Below are 18,522 nucleotides of genomic sequence, written 5' to 3'. Positions count from 1 at the left end.
TGATATATTTTATATCAAAAGACACAAGGGTGAGATTTTATTTATCATCCAACATCAATCTGCCAACTTTTTCAGTTTGTAGACAGTTATAATCAGTCTTAAGTGTAAAAAGTACTGCTAACAGCTTCAGTAGCAGAGCCATTAGTGATGTAACCAATGATGTCACAATGGTCTGCAAAGCATTGTGATGCAATTTCATTCCAGCGATATCTACAATGTAGATATCGCTTGATATCACCCAAGCCATATCTACTGTGGGAGCCAATTTTGGATGATAAGGTAGAAACACACTAATATCAAAATACACATTGTTTTGTTCACAGTGTAAGATTTATTTACAGAGTAAGTTCATTAATGACGGTCATTCCTACTTCCACTCTTAATATTGGCAGAGAATAATCAAGGCATGTTTACAGTTGATATTCTGACCCATGTCTATGGAAATTGTCAGTGTTGTTTAACATTGCACTCAGCAATATTCCAGCTATATGAAGGCGGTCTGTAAATAATCGAGTCTGGACCAGACAATCCAGTGATTGACATTACGAGCATCGATCCACGTATTTGGGATATGATGACATGCATCAACCAATTCAGCAAGTCTGACCATCCAATCCCGATAGTCGCCTCTTGCGAAAGCATGGATTGCTAAAGACCTATTCTACCCTGGATCTTGACGGGTCCGGTAATAAAATAATATTGTTAATTACAGGTTTAAAAGATATAAATCATTTTTAAACGAAAAGAGGTAAGGCCAATAAAGAAAAAAATACAGCAATATCCAGTTCACCTTAATTACTGAATTGAATTCAATACCTCTGAATTAAAGATAATAAACACTTGAAAAAATATCCCAATTTTACCTTGCAATAGGCACTTGGTTGACAAATCTAGATGAATCCTGCTAGAGTTATGGAAGTTATAGCACTATTGTCACTTAGTAGAACCTGGCCCTGACCGCCATTGTCAACATCCAATAGAAATGTCTGATTTACTGGGGAGGAACATTTTCTCGATGTTTATATTTGGATGTGAAGTTATATTTGCCAAACAGAGTTGGAGGCGGAGGGGTGTCACACTGTGTTGCTTTTAGAATTCTTGCAGACATGGTGTCATCCGCAGCCTTGGTGTGGGGAGCAGAGGAGAGGGATGATGTCCCTGGCAGGGTGCCGAGGTTGGCCAGTCGTGTGGAAAGTAGTTCCGGCAGTGGAGGCGTGTCTCGGTCCTTCATGTGCTTGGCCAGAAGTGCTGGGGCTTCTGGGGGGTTGGAGACTGTAGAGTTGTTGAGACGGAATGACTGTGTCAGCTGGGTTATGTCCTGTTGTGAAAGAAAACATCTTCAGAAATTGCCATTGATCAGATTGATTGCTATTTTTGTGTAATCTTTTTCTGAAATACCTCATAAGAAAACCATGTTGAACTTATATGACATTATATGCTCTATTGTATGGAGCCTAAAGACTCAATGTGAGACTGCATCAAGGTTGTACCTGAAGACTAAGTGTGCGTTAAGACCCTGGTTGTACCTGAAGACTAAGTGTGCGTTAAGACCCTGGTTGTACCTGAAGACTAAGTGTGAGTTCAGAACTGGTTGTACCTGAAGACAATGTGTGCGTTAAGACCCTGGTTGTACCTGAAGACTAAGTGTGAGTTCAGAACTGGTTGTACCTGAAGACTAAGTGTGCGTTAAGACCCTGGTTGTACCTGAAGACTAAGTGTGCCTTAAGACCCTGGTTGTACCTGAAGACTAAGTGTGAGTTCAGAACTGGTTGTACCTGAAGACTAAGTGTGCGTTAAGACCCTCGTTGTACCTGAAGACTAAGTGTGAGTTCAGACCCTGGTTGTACCTGATGAATGAGTGTGAGTTCAGAACTGGTTGTACCTGAAGACTAAGTGAGAGTTCAGACCCTGGTTGTACCTGATGAATGAGAGTGAGTTAAGAACTGGTTGTACCTGAAGACTAAGTGAGAGTTCAGACCCTGGTTGTACCTGATGAATGAGTGAGTAAGTGAGTGAGTGAGTTTGATTTTACGCCGCTTTTGGCAATATTCCAGCAATATCACGGCGGGGGACACCAGAAATGGGCTTCACACATTGTACCCATGTCAGGATTCGAACCCGGGTCTTTGGCGTGACGAGTGAACGCTTTAACCACTAGGCTACCCGACCGCCCCACCTGATGAATGAGAGTGAGTTCAGATCTGGTTGTACCTGAAGACAAAGTGTGAGTTCAGACCTATGTACCTGAAGACTAAGTGTGCATTAAGACCCTGGTTGTACCTGAAGACTAAGTGTGAGTTCAGAACTGGTTGTATCTGAAGACAAAGTGTGAGTTCAGACCTATGTACTTGAAGACTAAGTGTAAGTTCAGTCCCTGGTTGTACCTGAAGACTAAGTGTGTGGTAAGACCCTGGTTGTACCTGAAGACTAAGTGTAAGTTCAGACCCTGGTTGTACCTGAAGACAAAGTGTGAGTTCAGACCTATGTACCTGAAGACTAAGTGAGAGTTCAGACCTATGTTCCTGAAGACTAAGCGTAAGTTTAGTCCCTGGTTGTACCTGAAGACTAAGTGAAAGTTCAGACCCTGGTTGTACCTGAAGACAAAGTGTGAGTTCAGAACAGGTTGTACCTGAGGACTAAGTGTGAGTTCAGAACCTGGTTGTACCTGATGAATGAGTGTGAGTTCAGAACTGGTTGTACCTGAAGACTAAGTGAGAGTTCAGACCCTGGTTGTACCTGATGAATGAGAGTGAGTTCAGAACTGGTTGTACCTGAAGACAAAGTGTGAGTTCAGACCTATGTACCTGAAGACTAAGTGTGCATTAAGACCCAGGTTGTACCTGAAGACTAAGTATGAGTTCAGAACTGGTTGTACCTGAAGACAAAGTGTGAGTTCAGACCTATGTACCTGAAGACTAAGTGTGAGTTCAGACCTATGTACCTGAAGACTAAGCGTAAGTTCAGTCCCTGGTTGTACCTGAAGACTAAGTGTGAGTTCAGAACTGGTTGTACCTGAAGACGAAGTGTGAGTTCAGACCCTGGTTGTACCTGATGAATGAGTGTGAGTTCAGAACTGGTTGTACCTGAAGACTAAGTGAGAGTTCAGACCCTGGTTGTACCTGAAGACTAAGTGTGAGTTCAGACCCTGGTTGTACCTGATGAATGAGTGAGAGTTCAGACCCTGGTTGTACCTGAAGACTAAGTGTGAGTTCAGACCCTGGTTGTACCTGAAGACTAAGTGTGAGTTCAGACCCTGGTTGTACCTGAAGACTAAGTGTGAGTTCAGACCCTGGTTGTACCTGAAGACTAAGTGTAAGTTCAGACCCTGGTTGTACCTGAAGACTAAGTGTGAGTTCAGACCCTGGTTGTACCTGAAGGCTAAGTGTGAGTTCAGACCCTGGTTGTACCTGAAGACTAAGTGTGAGTTCAGACCCTGGTTGTACCTGAAGACGAAGTGAGAGTTCAGACCCTGGTTGTACCTGAAGACTAAGTGTGAGTTCAGACACTGGTTGTACCTGAAGACTAAGTGTGAGTTCAGACCCTGGTTGTACCTGAAGACTAAGTGAGAGTTCAGACCTATGTACCTGAAGACTAAGTGAGAGTTCAGACCTATGTACCTGAAGACTAAGTGTGAGTTCAGACCCTGGTTGTACCTGAAGACTAAGTGTGAGTTCAGACCCTGGTTGTACCTGAAGACTAAGTGTGAGTTCAGACCTATGTACCTGAAGGCTAAGTGTGAGTTCAGACCCTGGTTGTACCTGAAGACTAAGTGAGAGTTCAGACCCTGGTTGTACCTGAAGACTTAGTGAGAGTTCAGAACCTGGTTGTACCTGAAGACTAAGTGTGAGTTCAGACCCTGGTTGTACCTGAAGACTGAGCGTGAACTCCGGCATCTCTGGCTCCTTGTCCCAGGAGGAGGCCGGCACTGGGACAGGCATAGCCTTCTTGACCCCGCCAGTCTTCTGGATCTGCTTGACCCCCGGGGTCATCAACACTGGCACCATGGGGCTGTCATTGTCTGGCTTGCTGTTGAGGGCGGTGACCTTGGGGGCGGTGATGGTTTTAGTGATCTGCTTCATCCCTGGCGTCATCAGAAGAGGAGGAATCGGGCTGTCTTTGTCCTGAAGGACAAATAAAGCATGAAATACTCTCCTGCCAACAGCTTGATACAGGACATCAAGGATAATAGCACTGAAGTCTTTTAGGGTTCAAAATTCCTTGAATTAAATCGCCAGTGGCATAGTAAAAAATACTAAAAATCATAATGGCACAGTCCAAACAAGTTAGAAATCACATATTTTAACTAAAAAACCTTGTGACTTTTTGTAGGCTAACACTGGAGAGATGACATGGTTTTGATCCCATGCACCTTAACTGAACTGAAGGCTGTGAAGATCTTGGGTAGAAAAAGCAACCCATGGTTGCCATTAAAGGCGACTATGCTTGTCGTAAGAGGGGACTAACAGGATCGGGTGGTCAGGCACGCTTACATGGTTGATGCATGTCATCGATCCCAATTGCGTGGATCAAAGCTCATGTTGTCAATCACTGGATTGTCTGGTCCAGACTCGATTACTTACACTGTTGTCATATAACTGGAATATTGCTGAGCGCGGCGTTAAACAACAAACAAAACAAATAGATTAACTGAAGTGAAAGTAAGTATGGTTTCCCTGACTGAAGGTATTCAACACTGTATAATAGTCAGTCAGTGCATGGTGAATCTGAGCTCGTTCCACACTGTCTGTGTTGTCAAAGGCTTCCAAGTGTACATGACACCCTACCCCACTGAGAGTTACTGTTGTGACAATATTGATGTATAAGACAGACATAGTGGCTTGGTGGTAAATAATAACGTCCTTGTTATGTTCCTATCCAACAGATGTTCAAGGTGTTAATAAGTTCTGTTTTAATTGTTTCATTAACAATGTTTATTTAACACCACACTCAGCAATATTCCAGCTACATGACTTCAGGCTGTAAATAATCGAGTCTAGACAAGACAATCTAGTGATTAACATCATGAGCATCGATCATTGCAATTGAGATACCATTACAACCAAGTCAGCAAGCCTGACCACCTGATCCTTTAGTCACCTTTAACAACAAGCGTAGGCTGATGTGGACCTACCCGGAAACTCCACTAATTAAACTTTAATATCTTGTCTTGTGGGTCTTTTTAACATTAAGTCTTAAACCCAGGGTGTATATTTATGAATGGGTAAGGGGCGGTCGGGTAGCCTAGTGGTTAAAGCGCTCGCTCGTCACGCCGAAGACCCGGGTTCGATTCCCGACATGGGTACAATGTGTGAAGCCCATTTCTGGTGTCCCTCGCCGTGATATTGCTGGAATATTGCTAAAAGCGGCATAAAACCAAACTCACTCACTCACTCACTCACTATGAATGGGTAAACCAGACAAACCAAAACCCATCCTGTTCCTCCCCCTCGATAATCCAATGTATTACATCCCCATTCTATTTGATTAATTCGCCACCGTAGCTTTGTTTTGAACCCAATTCGAATGGCACGATGCTAAAAATACCTGTCCAAAATCAAATTTCAATCATAGGAGCAAGAAATTGTGTGCTAGGTTAGAGATAGGAGCGATGAAGCAGTGACATCACTTCCAAAAAGAATCTATTCCAAATGTGTCAAGGGTATTTAGCAAATTAGAATGGAAATATAAACACTGGCTACTGGAGGATGACTACCTCTGTGGCGGCAGGCTTCTTGACGCCCTCTCTGTACAGCTGCTTGTGGATCTGTTTGGCTCCGGGGGTGTTGAGCACAGGGGGGACGGGACTTCCCTGGTACTCCGAGTTCAGTCGCACCTCCGGCCGCCTCCATCCCCCCTTGTCTGCGGGGGTCATGAAGGGGGTGGGGCTATCCTCTGTGAACATGGGTTGGGGAAAGCCATACCCTGCAACAATATACAGTATGTGTGTAACAGTTTCTTTATATCCACAATATACCTGCTGTTTTGGAGGGTAGAGTATTCAGTAGGGTATTCAGTAGGGTATTCAGCAGGGTATTCAGTAGGGTATTCAGCAAGGTATTCAGCGTAGGGTATTTTTGTAGGGTATTCAGCAGGGTATTCAGCAGGGTATTCAGCAGAAAATCAGCAGGGTATTCAGAGGAGGGAAGAGACTGCCAACTGCCTAGTTTTTTCCCAGTCTCATAAACTCTCCGCTTTCCCATCCTTTAAACTTCTACATCCAAATCTTTTAGATGAAAATCGAATAATTAATTCATTGCATACCACTGCTTTGTATAATGAGGATGGGTGGGTGAGTTGGGTTTAATGCCGCTTTTAACAGTATTCCAGTTATATTGCGGCATGTCAGCTTAATGTGGGAGGAAAGCCCGAAGTGATGCAGGTCTCAGACGTTTACCCACGAGCACAGGTATGGTGCTGACAAACCTAAAACAAAATTGGGGCAAACCGGGATTTGAACCCACAATCATAGGTTTCTGGTGTGCCCAAGGGACGCAACTCCGCACATCAAATCACGGCGCAAAAGACGACTGGGACACCCCTGCCCCCCTTTGTATAATGAACAAGGTAACACAGGTATCCTGCAACTGATAACATTGGCTGGGTTGTCGGAATATTTATGTTTGTATACCTTCATACGGTATGAACACTATAAACATGCCTGTTTGAGAAAGAAGGAACCGACTGCGCAATGAAGAACGCCCATCCTACCTATTCTATTACAGTCTGGTGTCTGCTGAGGTATATATCGGCCGCCCATGAGGCTCGGAGTCACAAATAAGCCATTATGTTTGAAGAGAGCTGGTGTTGGAGAGTCTTCAGAAAGACCCTGATTGGATGCATAAAGTGAACTGAAACATGAAGAGATAATCACAATAACTCCAAAATTTGAACTGTAAATCTTGCGTGGCTTAACACCTCTGCAATGTGATATACAAGATATACCATATTTGACGTAATAAGCGCCCCACTCTAATAAGTGCCCACGGGGATATTTGCTAATATATTGATTGGCTAGTGAACAATCCCAATTAGCACCCCTCCCGATTGATCAATGTACACAAGACTTATTTATTCGTCTATAATACGCAGTCGTGTGTTATATGCACCCTTAATTATGGGCAATTAAAATCTGGAAAAAAAATATGTCGTATATAAACATATCAGGCTGTCAGTATAAACCAAGGAATTTACAATCTTTCAACTTTTTATTTCACCAAAATAATATTTTAATAAGAGCCCCCTATTTCAAATTTTGAGAGCGCCCTGGGCGCTTATTACGTCGAATACGGTAACCTGCCTGGCATATATGAGGTTCAGCTGCAGGCATTGCAGAGAGTAAGTGTGGATGAACATCTCTTTTGAAAATATTCCAGTAATAAAACTGCATGTCACACATCACTAAAAGTCTAAAAATTGAGCTGTAAATCTTGCATGGCTTGACGCCTCTTTTGAACACATTTCAGTCATATCACAACTAGTCAGCTACATGCAGGATAAAAGTCCCAAGTGAAGCAAGTTTAAGCAATTAAAACTTTAGAGAATCTCACACTGTTGTAGACAGGCCACAGATCATAACCTGAGTGAAACATACGACCTTCAGATCCTGGTGTGGGTAAGGGACATGACTCTGGACAGAGGACTGCAGTCAAAGATCACATGGCCATCCATGTCCCCTAAAGGAATGAGGAGTGGCTCACCTAGTCTGTGGGACATGCTGCTGTGTCGGGGCGTAGCTCCGCCCCTTCTGAAGAATATTGAGTGTGAGGTCACTCAGTCCAAAGTCCTCGAGGCGTGGTGTCTTACATTCACTCGGCTTCACCCGCGTAGGAGGCGTTCGGGGTCTGGTTAAGGAGAGCAACTACAACAAGTATGAGAGAGGATGTCTCGACTATATTCTGATTATAAGATTGCATTTCCATAAGTAAGATTGGCTATGACATTGTACTTCATTAAGTACAACTGACTTAAGATAAGTAGCACTACAAACACTATGATTCTGTTTTGACTTCAAACTCCAGTGACAAACTACTTCAGGGCTCGAATTAAGGAACTTGATTTGACTTGCACCAGGTGCATGTTGACAAGAAAAGCTAGTTGCACCCTGGTCTGATAAAACTATCCCAATTGAAGCAGATATGTATAAACTCAGAGCTCCAGATAAGCTTTTGGTGTGGTGGGTATTTTACCCATGCATTTTAAAATCATTGGGTATCAGTAATTCTATCTGGGTATTCAAATTTCTGTTACCCACTAGTTTTTACACATGTGGGTATTTAAGTTAAATATTTAAAAACACTATTCATCTAGTCCCTGCAAACTGGTGTCGTGTGGGTTCGAGAAAGTGTGATGGCAAATGATCATGATGTAACTGTCATCGTGGAGTTTGGCAAGGTTGACGGAATGTCCGTATATAATTTCAAAATAAGTTGCTGATTTGCTAATCGAATACGCAGGGTTACTTCACAATATTTTGATGATACGCACAAGTTTTATTTTTGTAGCGTATCTGGAATGTTCGTTGCGTATTTGATACGCTTGAATTTTATTTCACTGCGTATTTCTGCATTTCTGATGCGTATTTTACGCAGATACGCAGCTTATCTGGAGCTCTGTAAACTAGTCTAAATAAATGAACTATCGGATGACTGTGTCATGTCTCATGAACTACACATAACAGCAATAAGTGATGTGGTAAGGGAGTGAGAGAGTGAGTTTGGTTTTACGTCGCTTTTAGCAATATACCAGAAATGGGCTTCACACATTGTACTGGGAATCGAACCCGGGTCATCGGCGTGACGAGCCAACGCTTTAACCACTAGGCTACCCGACTGCCCGATGTGGTAAGGGAAATAAAGCATAGAGATAGTGAGTGAGTTGAAAGATAGATGTTGTGTGGACGGGTAAGGATTACTAAATTTGAATTTGTAAACATATATATTAGATTTTACATAGCTAAATCGAGCCCTGCACTTGATATGATTAACGCTGATTCAGACAATTTGGAGCACCCTGTCATGAGTGTATGCAAGGGAGACAACTCTATTGGTCTATTACTGGAGCATGACAAGCTGGTCGTCAAGGGCAACTAGAAGCAGGGTCATGAGTGAGTGATGCCACAGTTGGTAATATTCCAGCTATGTCACAGTGACCTGTAATTCACTGGACCAGGAGAACACAGGACGAACCATGTAATCAAGGCACAACTACATGCAATCAGACAAGTCACAGATGAATGTGAAGTACTACAGACCTGGGTCCTGTTCCACAAAGAGATCTTAAGGTACTATTGTATGCCTATGTTACAGCATGGGAGTTACGATCACCTTAGCACTAAGACGACTGTAAGCCTATATTACAGTATGGGAGTTACAGTCACCTCAGCGCTAAGACTATTGAAAGCCAATGTTACAGCATGGGAGTTACAATCACCTCAGCGCTAAGACTACTGAAAGCCTATGTTACAGCATGGGAGTTACAATCACCTCAGCACTAAGACTATTGAAAGCCTATGTTACAGCATGGGAGTTACAATCACCTCAGCGCTAAGACTATTGAAAGCCTATGTTACAGTATGGGAGTTACAATCACCTCAGCGCTAAGACTATTGAAAGCCTATGTTACAGCATGGGAGTTACAGTCACCTCAGCGCTAAGACTATTGAAAGCCTATGTTACAGCATGGGAGTTACAATCACCTCAGCGCTAAGACTATTGAAAGCCTATGTTACAGCATGGGAGTTACAGTCACCTCAGCGCTAAGACTATTGAAAGCCTATGTTACAGCATGGGAGTTATGATTACCTGTACGACTAGTGAAAGCCTATGTTACAGCATGGGAGTTACAATCACCTCAGCGCTAAGACTATTGAAAGTCTATGTTACAGCATGGGAGTTATGATTACCTGTACGACTAGTGAAAGCCTATGTTACAGCATGGGAGTTACAATCACCTCAGCGCTAAGACTATTGAAAGTCTATGTTACAGCATGGGAGTTATGATTACCTGTACGACTAGTGAAAGCCTATGTTACAGCATGGGAGTTACAATCACCTCAGCGCTAAGACTATTGAAAGCCTATGTTACAGCATGGGAGTTATGATTACCTGTACGACTATTGAAAGCCTATGTTACAGCATGGGAGTTACAGTCACCTCAGCGCTAAGACTATTGAAAGCCTATGTTACAGCATGGGAGTTACAATCACCTCAGCGCTAAGACTATTGAAAGCCTATGTTACAGCATGGGAGTTACAATCACCTCAGCGCTAAGACTATTGAAAGCCTATGTTACAGCATGGGAGTTACAGTCACCTCAGCGCTAAGACTATTGAAAGCCTATGTTACAGCATGGGAGTTATGATTACCTGTACGACTAGTGAAAGCCTATGTTACAGCATGGGAGTTACAATCACCTCAGCGCTAAGACTATTGAAAGCCTATGTTACAGCATGGGAGTTATGATTACCTGTACGACTATTGAAAGCCTATGTTACAGCATGGGAGTTACAATCACCTCAGCACTAAGACTATTGAAAGCCTATGTTACAGCATGGGAGTTACAATCACCTCAGCGCTAAGACTATTGAAAGCCTATGTTACAGTATGGGAGTTACAATCACCTCAGCGCTAAGACTATTGAAAGCCTATGTTACAGCATGGGAGTTACAGTCACCTCAGCGCTAAGACTATTGAAAGCCTATGTTACAGCATGGGAGTTATGATTACCTGTACGACTAGTGAAAGCCTATGTTACAGCATGGGAGTTACAATCACCTCAGCGCTAAGACTATTGAAAGTCTATGTTACAGCATGGGAGTTATGATTACCTGTACGACTAGTGAAAGCCTATGTTACAGCATGGGAGTTACAATCACCTCAGCGCTAAGACTATTGAAAGTCTATGTTACAGCATGGGAGTTATGATTACCTGTACGACTAGTGAAAGCCTATGTTACAGCATGGGAGTTACAATCACCTCAGCGCTAAGACTATTGAAAGCCTATGTTACAGCATGGGAGTTATGATTACCTGTACGACTATTGAAAGCCTATGTTACAGCATGGGAGTTACAGTCACCTCAGCGCTAAGACTATTGAAAGCCTATGTTACAGCATGGGAGTTACAATCACCTCAGCGCTAAGACTATTGAAAGCCTATGTTACAGCATGGGAGTTACAATCACCTCAGCGCTAAGACTATTGAAAGCCTATGTTACAGCATGGGAGTTACAGTCACCTCAGCGCTAAGACTATTGAAAGCCTATGTTACAGCATGGGAGTTATGATTACCTGTACGACTAGTGAAAGCCTATGTTACAGCATGGGAGTTACAATCACCTCAGCGCTAAGACTATTGAAAGCCTATGTTACAGCATGGGAGTTATGATTACATGTACGACTATTGAAAGCCTATGTTACAGCATGGGAGTTACAGTCACCTCAGCGCTAAGACTATTGAAAGCCTATGTTACAGCATGGGAGTTACAATCACCTCAGCGCTAAGACTATTGAAAGCCTATGTTACAGCATGGGAGTTACAATCACCTCAGCGCTAAGACTATTGAAAGCCTATGTTACAGCATGGGAGTTACAGTCACCTCAGCGCTAAGACTATTGAAAGCCAATGTTACAGCATGGGAGTTATGATTACCTGTACGACTAGTGAAAGCCTATGTTACAGCATGGGAGTTATGATTACCTGTACGACTAGTGAAAGCCTATGTTACAGCATGGGAGTTACAATCACCTCAGCGCTAAGACTATTGAAAGCCTATGTTACAGCATGGGAGTTATGATTACCTGTACGACTATTGAAAGCCTATGTTACAGCATGGGAGTTACAGTCACCTCAGCGCTAAGACTATTGAAAGCCTATGTTACAGCATGGGAGTTACAATCACCTCAGCGCTAAGACTATTGAAAGCCTATGTTACAGCATGGGAGTTACAATCACCTCAGCGCTAAGACTATTTAAAGCCTATGTTACAGCATGGGAGTTACAGTCACCTCAGCGCTAAGACTATTGAAAGCCTATGTTACAGCATGGGAGTTATGATTACCTGTACGACTAGTGAAAGCCTATGTTACAGTATGGGAGTTACAGTCACCTCAGCGCTAAGACTATTGAAAGCCTATGTTACAGCATGGGAGTTACAGTCACCTCAGCGCTAAGACTATTGAAAGCCTATGTTACAGCATGGGAGTTACAGTCACCTCAGCGCTAAGACTATTGAAAGCCAATGTTACAGCATGGGAGTTACAATCACCTCAGCGCTAAGACTATTGAAAGCCTATGTTACAGTATGGGAGTTACAATCACCTCAGCGCTAAGACTATTGAAAGCCTATGTTATAGTATGGGAGTTACAATCACCTCAGCGCTAAGACTATTGAAAGCCAATGTTACAGCATGGGAGTTACAATCACCTCAGCGCTAAGACTATTGAAAGCCTATATTACAGTATGGGAGTTACAATCACCTCAGCACTAAGACTATTGAAAGCCTATGTTACAGCATGGGAGTTACAGTCACCTCAGCGCTAAGACTATTGAAAGCCTATGTTACAGCATGGGAGTTATGATTACCTGTACGACTAGTGAAAGCCTATGTTACATCATGGGAGTTACAGCACTTTACCCGCTAAGACTATTGTAAGCCTATATTACATCATGGGAGTTACGAACACTTTGCCTGCTAAGACTACTGTAAGCCTATGTTACAGCATGGGAGTTACGAACACTTTACCTGCTAAGACTACTGTAAGCCTATGTTACAGCATGGGAGTTACGAACACTTTACCTGCTAAGACTATTGTAAGCAGAATGGACAGAATGTTACAGAATGGAGTTACAATCACCTTAGCACTAACATCGCTTTGAGAAATGGCGCCCTTTTCTGGTCATGTGACTACAGTGACTGTTTCCTATTTCAGCCGAGGGTGAGATGGTAGGTTGTTTTTCACTTTTTGTTTTGGGGAAATTAACAATAATTTGCAGCATATCATAACCATGATAATAAGCTTGCTTTCAATTAAAGATAATGTGAACCCGACCATCACCTGATATTAAATCAGTGTGTAGCGTACCGCACACTCACTGGACATGGCTTGATCAGATCACAGTGACTACATCAACCGTATTCACGGTATTCACGGTTGATGGAGAAAGGTGTATACAAACCTGTGAAGTATCGACAAAGTCATTTAACAGAAGCAACAATTTGCAAGACAGTACAAAAAGGATACGTAGTCTCATGCACAATAGCCTCATCGTTCACGGTGTCAGGTTCTTCCTCATTGTCATCTTCACCTTCTCCATGACTGGTGTCAGGGACAACGTTTGTCACTTCCGGTTTCACAACTGCTTCTGGTGCTGTCGTCTTCTTGGCTGAAAATGTTCACAAGTGCTTTCATCATTACAATCATTATAGGGCATGATAAGTGTCTGCAGGACATAAAATATTACTTACAACTCTTTTACTAATCATAGAATATCATGAGCCAGAAGAATAAGTTGAAGAGACGATGTGCTCAACTGGAGCTTACGTGTCTGTTATTATGTTGTGAGGTGAGGTGAGGTGAAATGGGGTTTAACGTCGCGTCCAAGATTATTGCACTATTATAGGGACGTGCATGTACGTGTGTGTGTTTGTGTGGCTGCTTGTACTAGTCTGGACTGATGCCGATTTATAGTGCTAGCTCACTGAGATACCATGCCGCAGTTTTAACATGAATACCCCACTCAGACACAGTATACTGACTCCGAACCGACCAGTCCTTGTTTTAGCCCCTTAATGCCGAGCGCCAGACAGGGTAACAACAAGTACCATCTTTTAACGTATTTTGGTATGATGCGGCTGGGGAGGTGAGGGGAGGTGAGGTGAGGTGAGGGTGAAATGTTGTTTATTGTGTGGGATTCTATGTGTGTGGTTGCTTGTACTAGTCCGGACTACTGTTGGTTTTATAGTACTAGTCCACTGAGACACCATGTTGCAGTTTAACATAGATACCCAACAGACACAGCATACTGACTCCAAGTCAGCCAGTCCTTGTTTTGAACCCTAATGACGATGGTCAGACAGGGTAACAACAAGTACTATCTCTTAACCTCTTTTTGTATGACAGCATGCAGAGGTAGTTAAAATATTCTTAAAAGTTAAATACGATGAAATATACTTTGATGCAACACTGTCACCATAGACATTAGTGAAGTATGAATTTTGCGAGGTAGTTAATAAGTCCACAGGGGATTATCAAGACCTCCACAGAGGCCAATATTCATCCGAAGTCTGCAGCAAACGTCAGCAAAATTTCACTCACAAAATTAAAGATTTACCAATTCACGTTAATATATACTATGCACAAAAAGTAGGGGATACATCATGAGCATCGATCTACGCAATTGGGACACAATGACATGCATCAACCAAGTCAGCGAGCCTGACCACCCGATCCCATAAGTTGACTCTTACAACAAGCATAGATGCCTGTTACGGCAAGCATGGGTTGCTGAAGACCTATTCTACCCCGGATCTTCACGGGTCATGTGTCTGACAGAGCTGGAGAGAAGAAGTCACCTTGCTTCACATAGCCGTACTGTTCCAAGTAGTCCTCTGTTCCGGTGAGAGTGCGTCTCTGTGATGCGATGAGTCGGGGCAAGAGGTCCAGCACCTGCTGCAGCCTGTATGTACTGATTTGCTGACTCGCCATCTTCTCCCGGGCCTCGTCCTGGTACACACATCAGGCTTATTAAAGCCGGGACACCACTCTGTGGTGGATAAAAAACTAACATCCACATGATTTATGGCCTTTTAAAAGCATTTTCATGGAAATGATCACACTTTTCAAAGCTAAAAGAAAAATCCAATTGTGTCCTAAATAGATGTAGTAGGACATTCTAACCTGATTTCATCGTCAATACATATGTTACATTAATAAAAAATTCAAGTACACACAGCAGTGTTTCAATGTTATTTATCAGTCAAATTAAGGTTGGTTGGTTGGTTTGTTGTTTAACGCCGCACTCAGCAATATTCCAGCTATATGACGGCGGTCTGTAAATAATCGAGCAGACCAGACAATCCAGTGATTAATATCATGAGCATCGATCCACGCAATTGGGATCGATGACCTGCATCAACCAAGTCAGCAAGCCTGACCACCCGATCCTGTTAGTCGCCTCTTACGACAAGCATTGTCGCCCCTTATGGCAAGCATGGGTTGCTGAAGATCTATTCTACCCCGGATCTTCACGGGTCTCAAATTAAGGATTAATCTGTTGCTGCAGGATGTCCTCATGCGATGCTAGGGAAAAAATTATTTTAATATTCAGCAGAGTAACTATGTTATAGGGCAAGTAAAGTCAACATAGGAACTCAGCAGATTTAAATACATTAGGATATACATAATCACAAATGCTTGACCAAAATTAAATAGCATAAAACAGACAATAAAAAACTACAGGCAGAAATCGTCCTCCACACGAAAAATTTCTCCACTGCTTTATATGGGTTAAAACGGGTTCGTAATTATGTCACACATTAAAAAATGTATACACTGTTATTTTATTTGTACGATTAACAGAAATAGCACAAACAGTATATGTATAGCTGCTAAGAATAACACATCAGCCAGTGAAAACCTTTGTCAAGCAGGTGCAGTCGGGTACCTTAGTGGTTAAAGTGGTTGCTCGTCACGCCCAAGACCCGGGTTCGATTCCCAACATGGGTACAATGTGTGAAGCCCATTTCTGGTGTCCCCCGCTGTGATATTGCTGGAAAATTGCTAAAAGCGGAGTAAAACCATAGTCACTCACTCACTCACTTTTTCAAGCACCCCTGTGCTGGAAGCTTTAAGCCACGTCCCCATATAGGTTTGTTTTGGAAGCCGATTACAGAGCATGTGATTTCAACACGTTAACTTGGACATTTTAAATACTTTCTACCAATGTTAGGATTTTTTTATTATTTTTTATATAAAGGACAATTGATATCTGCAAAAATATCGCAATCATTTTTTTCACTTTCCTTGCCCTTTTAGGCCATTTCAAGGTTTTTATCAAATCTTAAGGCCTTGAAAAGGCCAGACTGTCTTTCCTTGCCTATGTGAACCTTGCACTCATTTCTCAGTTGTTGCCCCAAAAATGGATAATGGCAAACTGTAAAAAGAGACATTTCTACCCATTCGAGGAAAAAAGATCTTTAATACTTGGAGGGATTGATTCTTGAACTCACCTTCAGGGCCTGGACTTCCTTCTTCACCTCCTGTAGATGTCTGTATGCATGTGCGTAGCTGCTGTCACTGTCCGAATGTTTTCCTGGGTCAGCCACTTTCTTCTGTATGTCAACCACACCGTGGTCAAGACGCCTAGCAAGGCTCCGGAGCTGACCAAACACATTGGTGGACTCCATTCTTACTCTTGAAACTGAAAAAATGCAAACTAATTACAATGCTGAAACTTAGTTTTTGGAAATGGTTCTGACTTACCGTATTCAACGTAATAAGCGCCCCGCTCTAATAAGCGCCCACGGCAATATTTGCGAATATATTGGCTAGTGAACAATCAAGGCTATATTTTTCCAGAATTAAATGCCCATAATTAAGGGTGCATATAACACACGAGTGTGTATTTTACGCGTATAAATAAGTCTTGTGTACATTGATCAATCGGAAAGGGTGCTAATTGGGATTGTTCACTAGCCAATATCTTAGCAAATGTTGACGTGGGCGCTTATTACGTCAAATACGGTAATCGAGTCTGGGCCAGACAATACAGTGATTGATATTATGAGCAACAATCCACACCATCCGGATACAATGTCATGCTATCGACCCAGTCAGCGCGGCTACCATCCCATCCACTGTGATCTCTTACAACCAGCATAGGTTGCTGGGATCATTCCGGACCCCCTGACACACACACACACACACACCACCCCCCACTCCATCCGTCTATGGATTCCCACTGCGGACACACTCATTGGAACAACACTACCTGAAAACATTCACTGTAGTGATACTGTACCCAGTACACAATCATATTTATTCGCGTCATTACATGTCAATATGTACCGTTTTCACATTATTTTTATTATCAGCCCATCAGGTTGTTTGTTTTTTTCAAAATGATACTGATGATCACATGGCGTACACATCTTAATCGATACCATGGCGATAGATGACGTATAAACTGTATCTAGTCCTACAGAGCGATCTTAGCACTACTGGGGATCCAAATACTGCAGTTGACCCCGACTATCGCAATGTTATGATATTGGTTAGGCCTAGAGTTTGGAAGTTACATTCGTCATATGCAGGCTAGCGCAGTAGCGCTAACTGCTAAGGTCACTATGTATTAATTTGTGTTGGCTTGAATTAACATTAACGTTTGACTGTTAGTCAATGATTCGGTGCTCATGACACTTTTAACATGAACAGTGTGACAGTCATATCCCTGCTGCCAAGGCAACTTTGGAGACGAGAACCGTGTCTAACAGCTGTCTACTGCTCGGAGCATGAGATAGTGCGCCGGGCCGTTTTGACTGGTATCCTTGTCATTTACACCATTATAACGATCGATCACAAAAGGTTTTGAAATTCAAAAAGATAGTAAGACAACAGTGGTAACAAAACACACCAGCCGATTGTTTTGAAGTTGTCTTAAACAATCAAATCGATCGTAAACACTTGGCGGAGTGAATATGACATTGTTTACCTGTTCAAAAATGGCGCTGGATGTGACGTCATCGGGAATCTCTTCCGCCCACGTGACCACTGGGGAAACACCCCCTCCACTGAGTGACTTGAAGCGATACTCCTCACCTGGACAACCGGAGCACATCAAAAGTGAGTACGGGATTTGACGTTGATATTTTCATCCTTACTGATTAGAGCATCCGTGACAGAAGCAAGTGTCATTTTCTCTGTAAAATCAATCATTTCAAATATCAAAACGGTAATGATGAAAGAGTCAAGTGCCCAGGAAACGCCCCCTTTTATTTAGTACATGTTCACGATGGTCAAACTTAAATCGGATTATGTCCATAGGCTTTGCTTGATAAAATGTGTAAATTCTTGTGATTTAAAATGGCGGGTAGGCATATACCTTGTAAGTAAATCAATTGCTGGTCGATATCTATTTTTACCCCTGGTCGCGAAGGTGCAAATAAATATTTAACAACACATTATATATCATGACCGAGTATTTACTTAGTTAAACGCATTCATATAAAATCAAGCCACGTTTTTTTAATATGCACAGAATATAGAATTCATGTTCATATTTGTGTACATGTTTTTGAAAGCAGTACTCATGAACTATGAGTAACCTTTGTTTCTGTAGGAGTTGACACTGAGACACATGTCAACAACGCCCGCCTATCGGGAATAGTTCACATATAATCATCTGTTATATCGCTCGTTGCTTTTGTCTTCTGTCGACGTCAGCGATATATGGACTCCCAGAACAAAAATACCAATGACATTTGATTAAGGCTTGGGAGTAAAACGCTTATTGATTACGCATTCG

The 18,522-nt window shown here is 42.5% G+C and overlaps 2 protein-coding genes across 2 annotated transcripts in view; one reads left to right on the top strand and one right to left on the bottom strand.

Moving 5' to 3' along the window:
• Positions 1-311: 311 nt before the first annotated feature.
• LOC124133549 lies at positions 312-17,841 on the bottom strand. The gene is made up of 9 exons (XM_048383906.1): positions 17,710-17,841; positions 16,229-16,419; positions 14,573-14,723; positions 13,242-13,383; positions 7,698-7,835; positions 6,709-6,848; positions 5,714-5,922; positions 3,867-4,121; positions 312-1,318 (listed from the first exon to the last, which is right to left on the bottom strand). The coding sequence occupies exons 2-9, from the start codon at positions 16,403-16,405 to the stop codon at positions 992-994; spliced, it is 1,539 nt and encodes a 512-aa protein (XP_048239863.1). The 5' UTR covers positions 16,406-16,419; positions 17,710-17,841; the 3' UTR covers positions 312-991.
• LOC124133548 (dentin sialophosphoprotein-like) overlaps positions 17,776-18,522 on the top strand; it is a 17,516-nt gene continuing 16,769 nt past the window's right edge. The window contains exon 1 of the mRNA XM_046497982.2: positions 17,776-17,840. The gene's annotated coding sequence lies outside the window, so the exon portion shown is untranslated. The remainder of the gene's footprint in view (positions 17,841-18,522) is intronic.

Source organism: Haliotis rufescens, unplaced genomic scaffold (assembly GCF_023055435.1).
Source record: "Haliotis rufescens isolate VD_foot unplaced genomic scaffold, xgHalRufe1.0.p SCAF_5, whole genome shotgun sequence".
Lineage (NCBI taxonomy): Eukaryota > Metazoa > Mollusca > Gastropoda > Lepetellida > Haliotidae > Haliotis > Haliotis rufescens.
This window is presented reverse-complemented; position numbering and strand designations above follow the sequence as displayed.

Excerpts from the sequence above, each read along its gene's own strand:
- LOC124133549 (XM_048383906.1), bottom strand. The coding sequence starts at position 16,405 with ATGGAGTCCACCAATGTGTTTGGTCAGCTCCGGAGCCTTGCTAGGCGT. Across the intron at positions 6,849-7,697 it reads CAGCATGTCCCACAGACTAG|TTCACTTTATGCATCCAATC; the intron begins GTGAGCCACTCC and ends TTCATGTTTCAG. Across the intron at positions 1,319-3,866 it reads AGTTCACGCTCAGTCTTCAG|GACATAACCCAGCTGACACA; the intron begins GTACAACCAGGG and ends CTTTCACAACAG.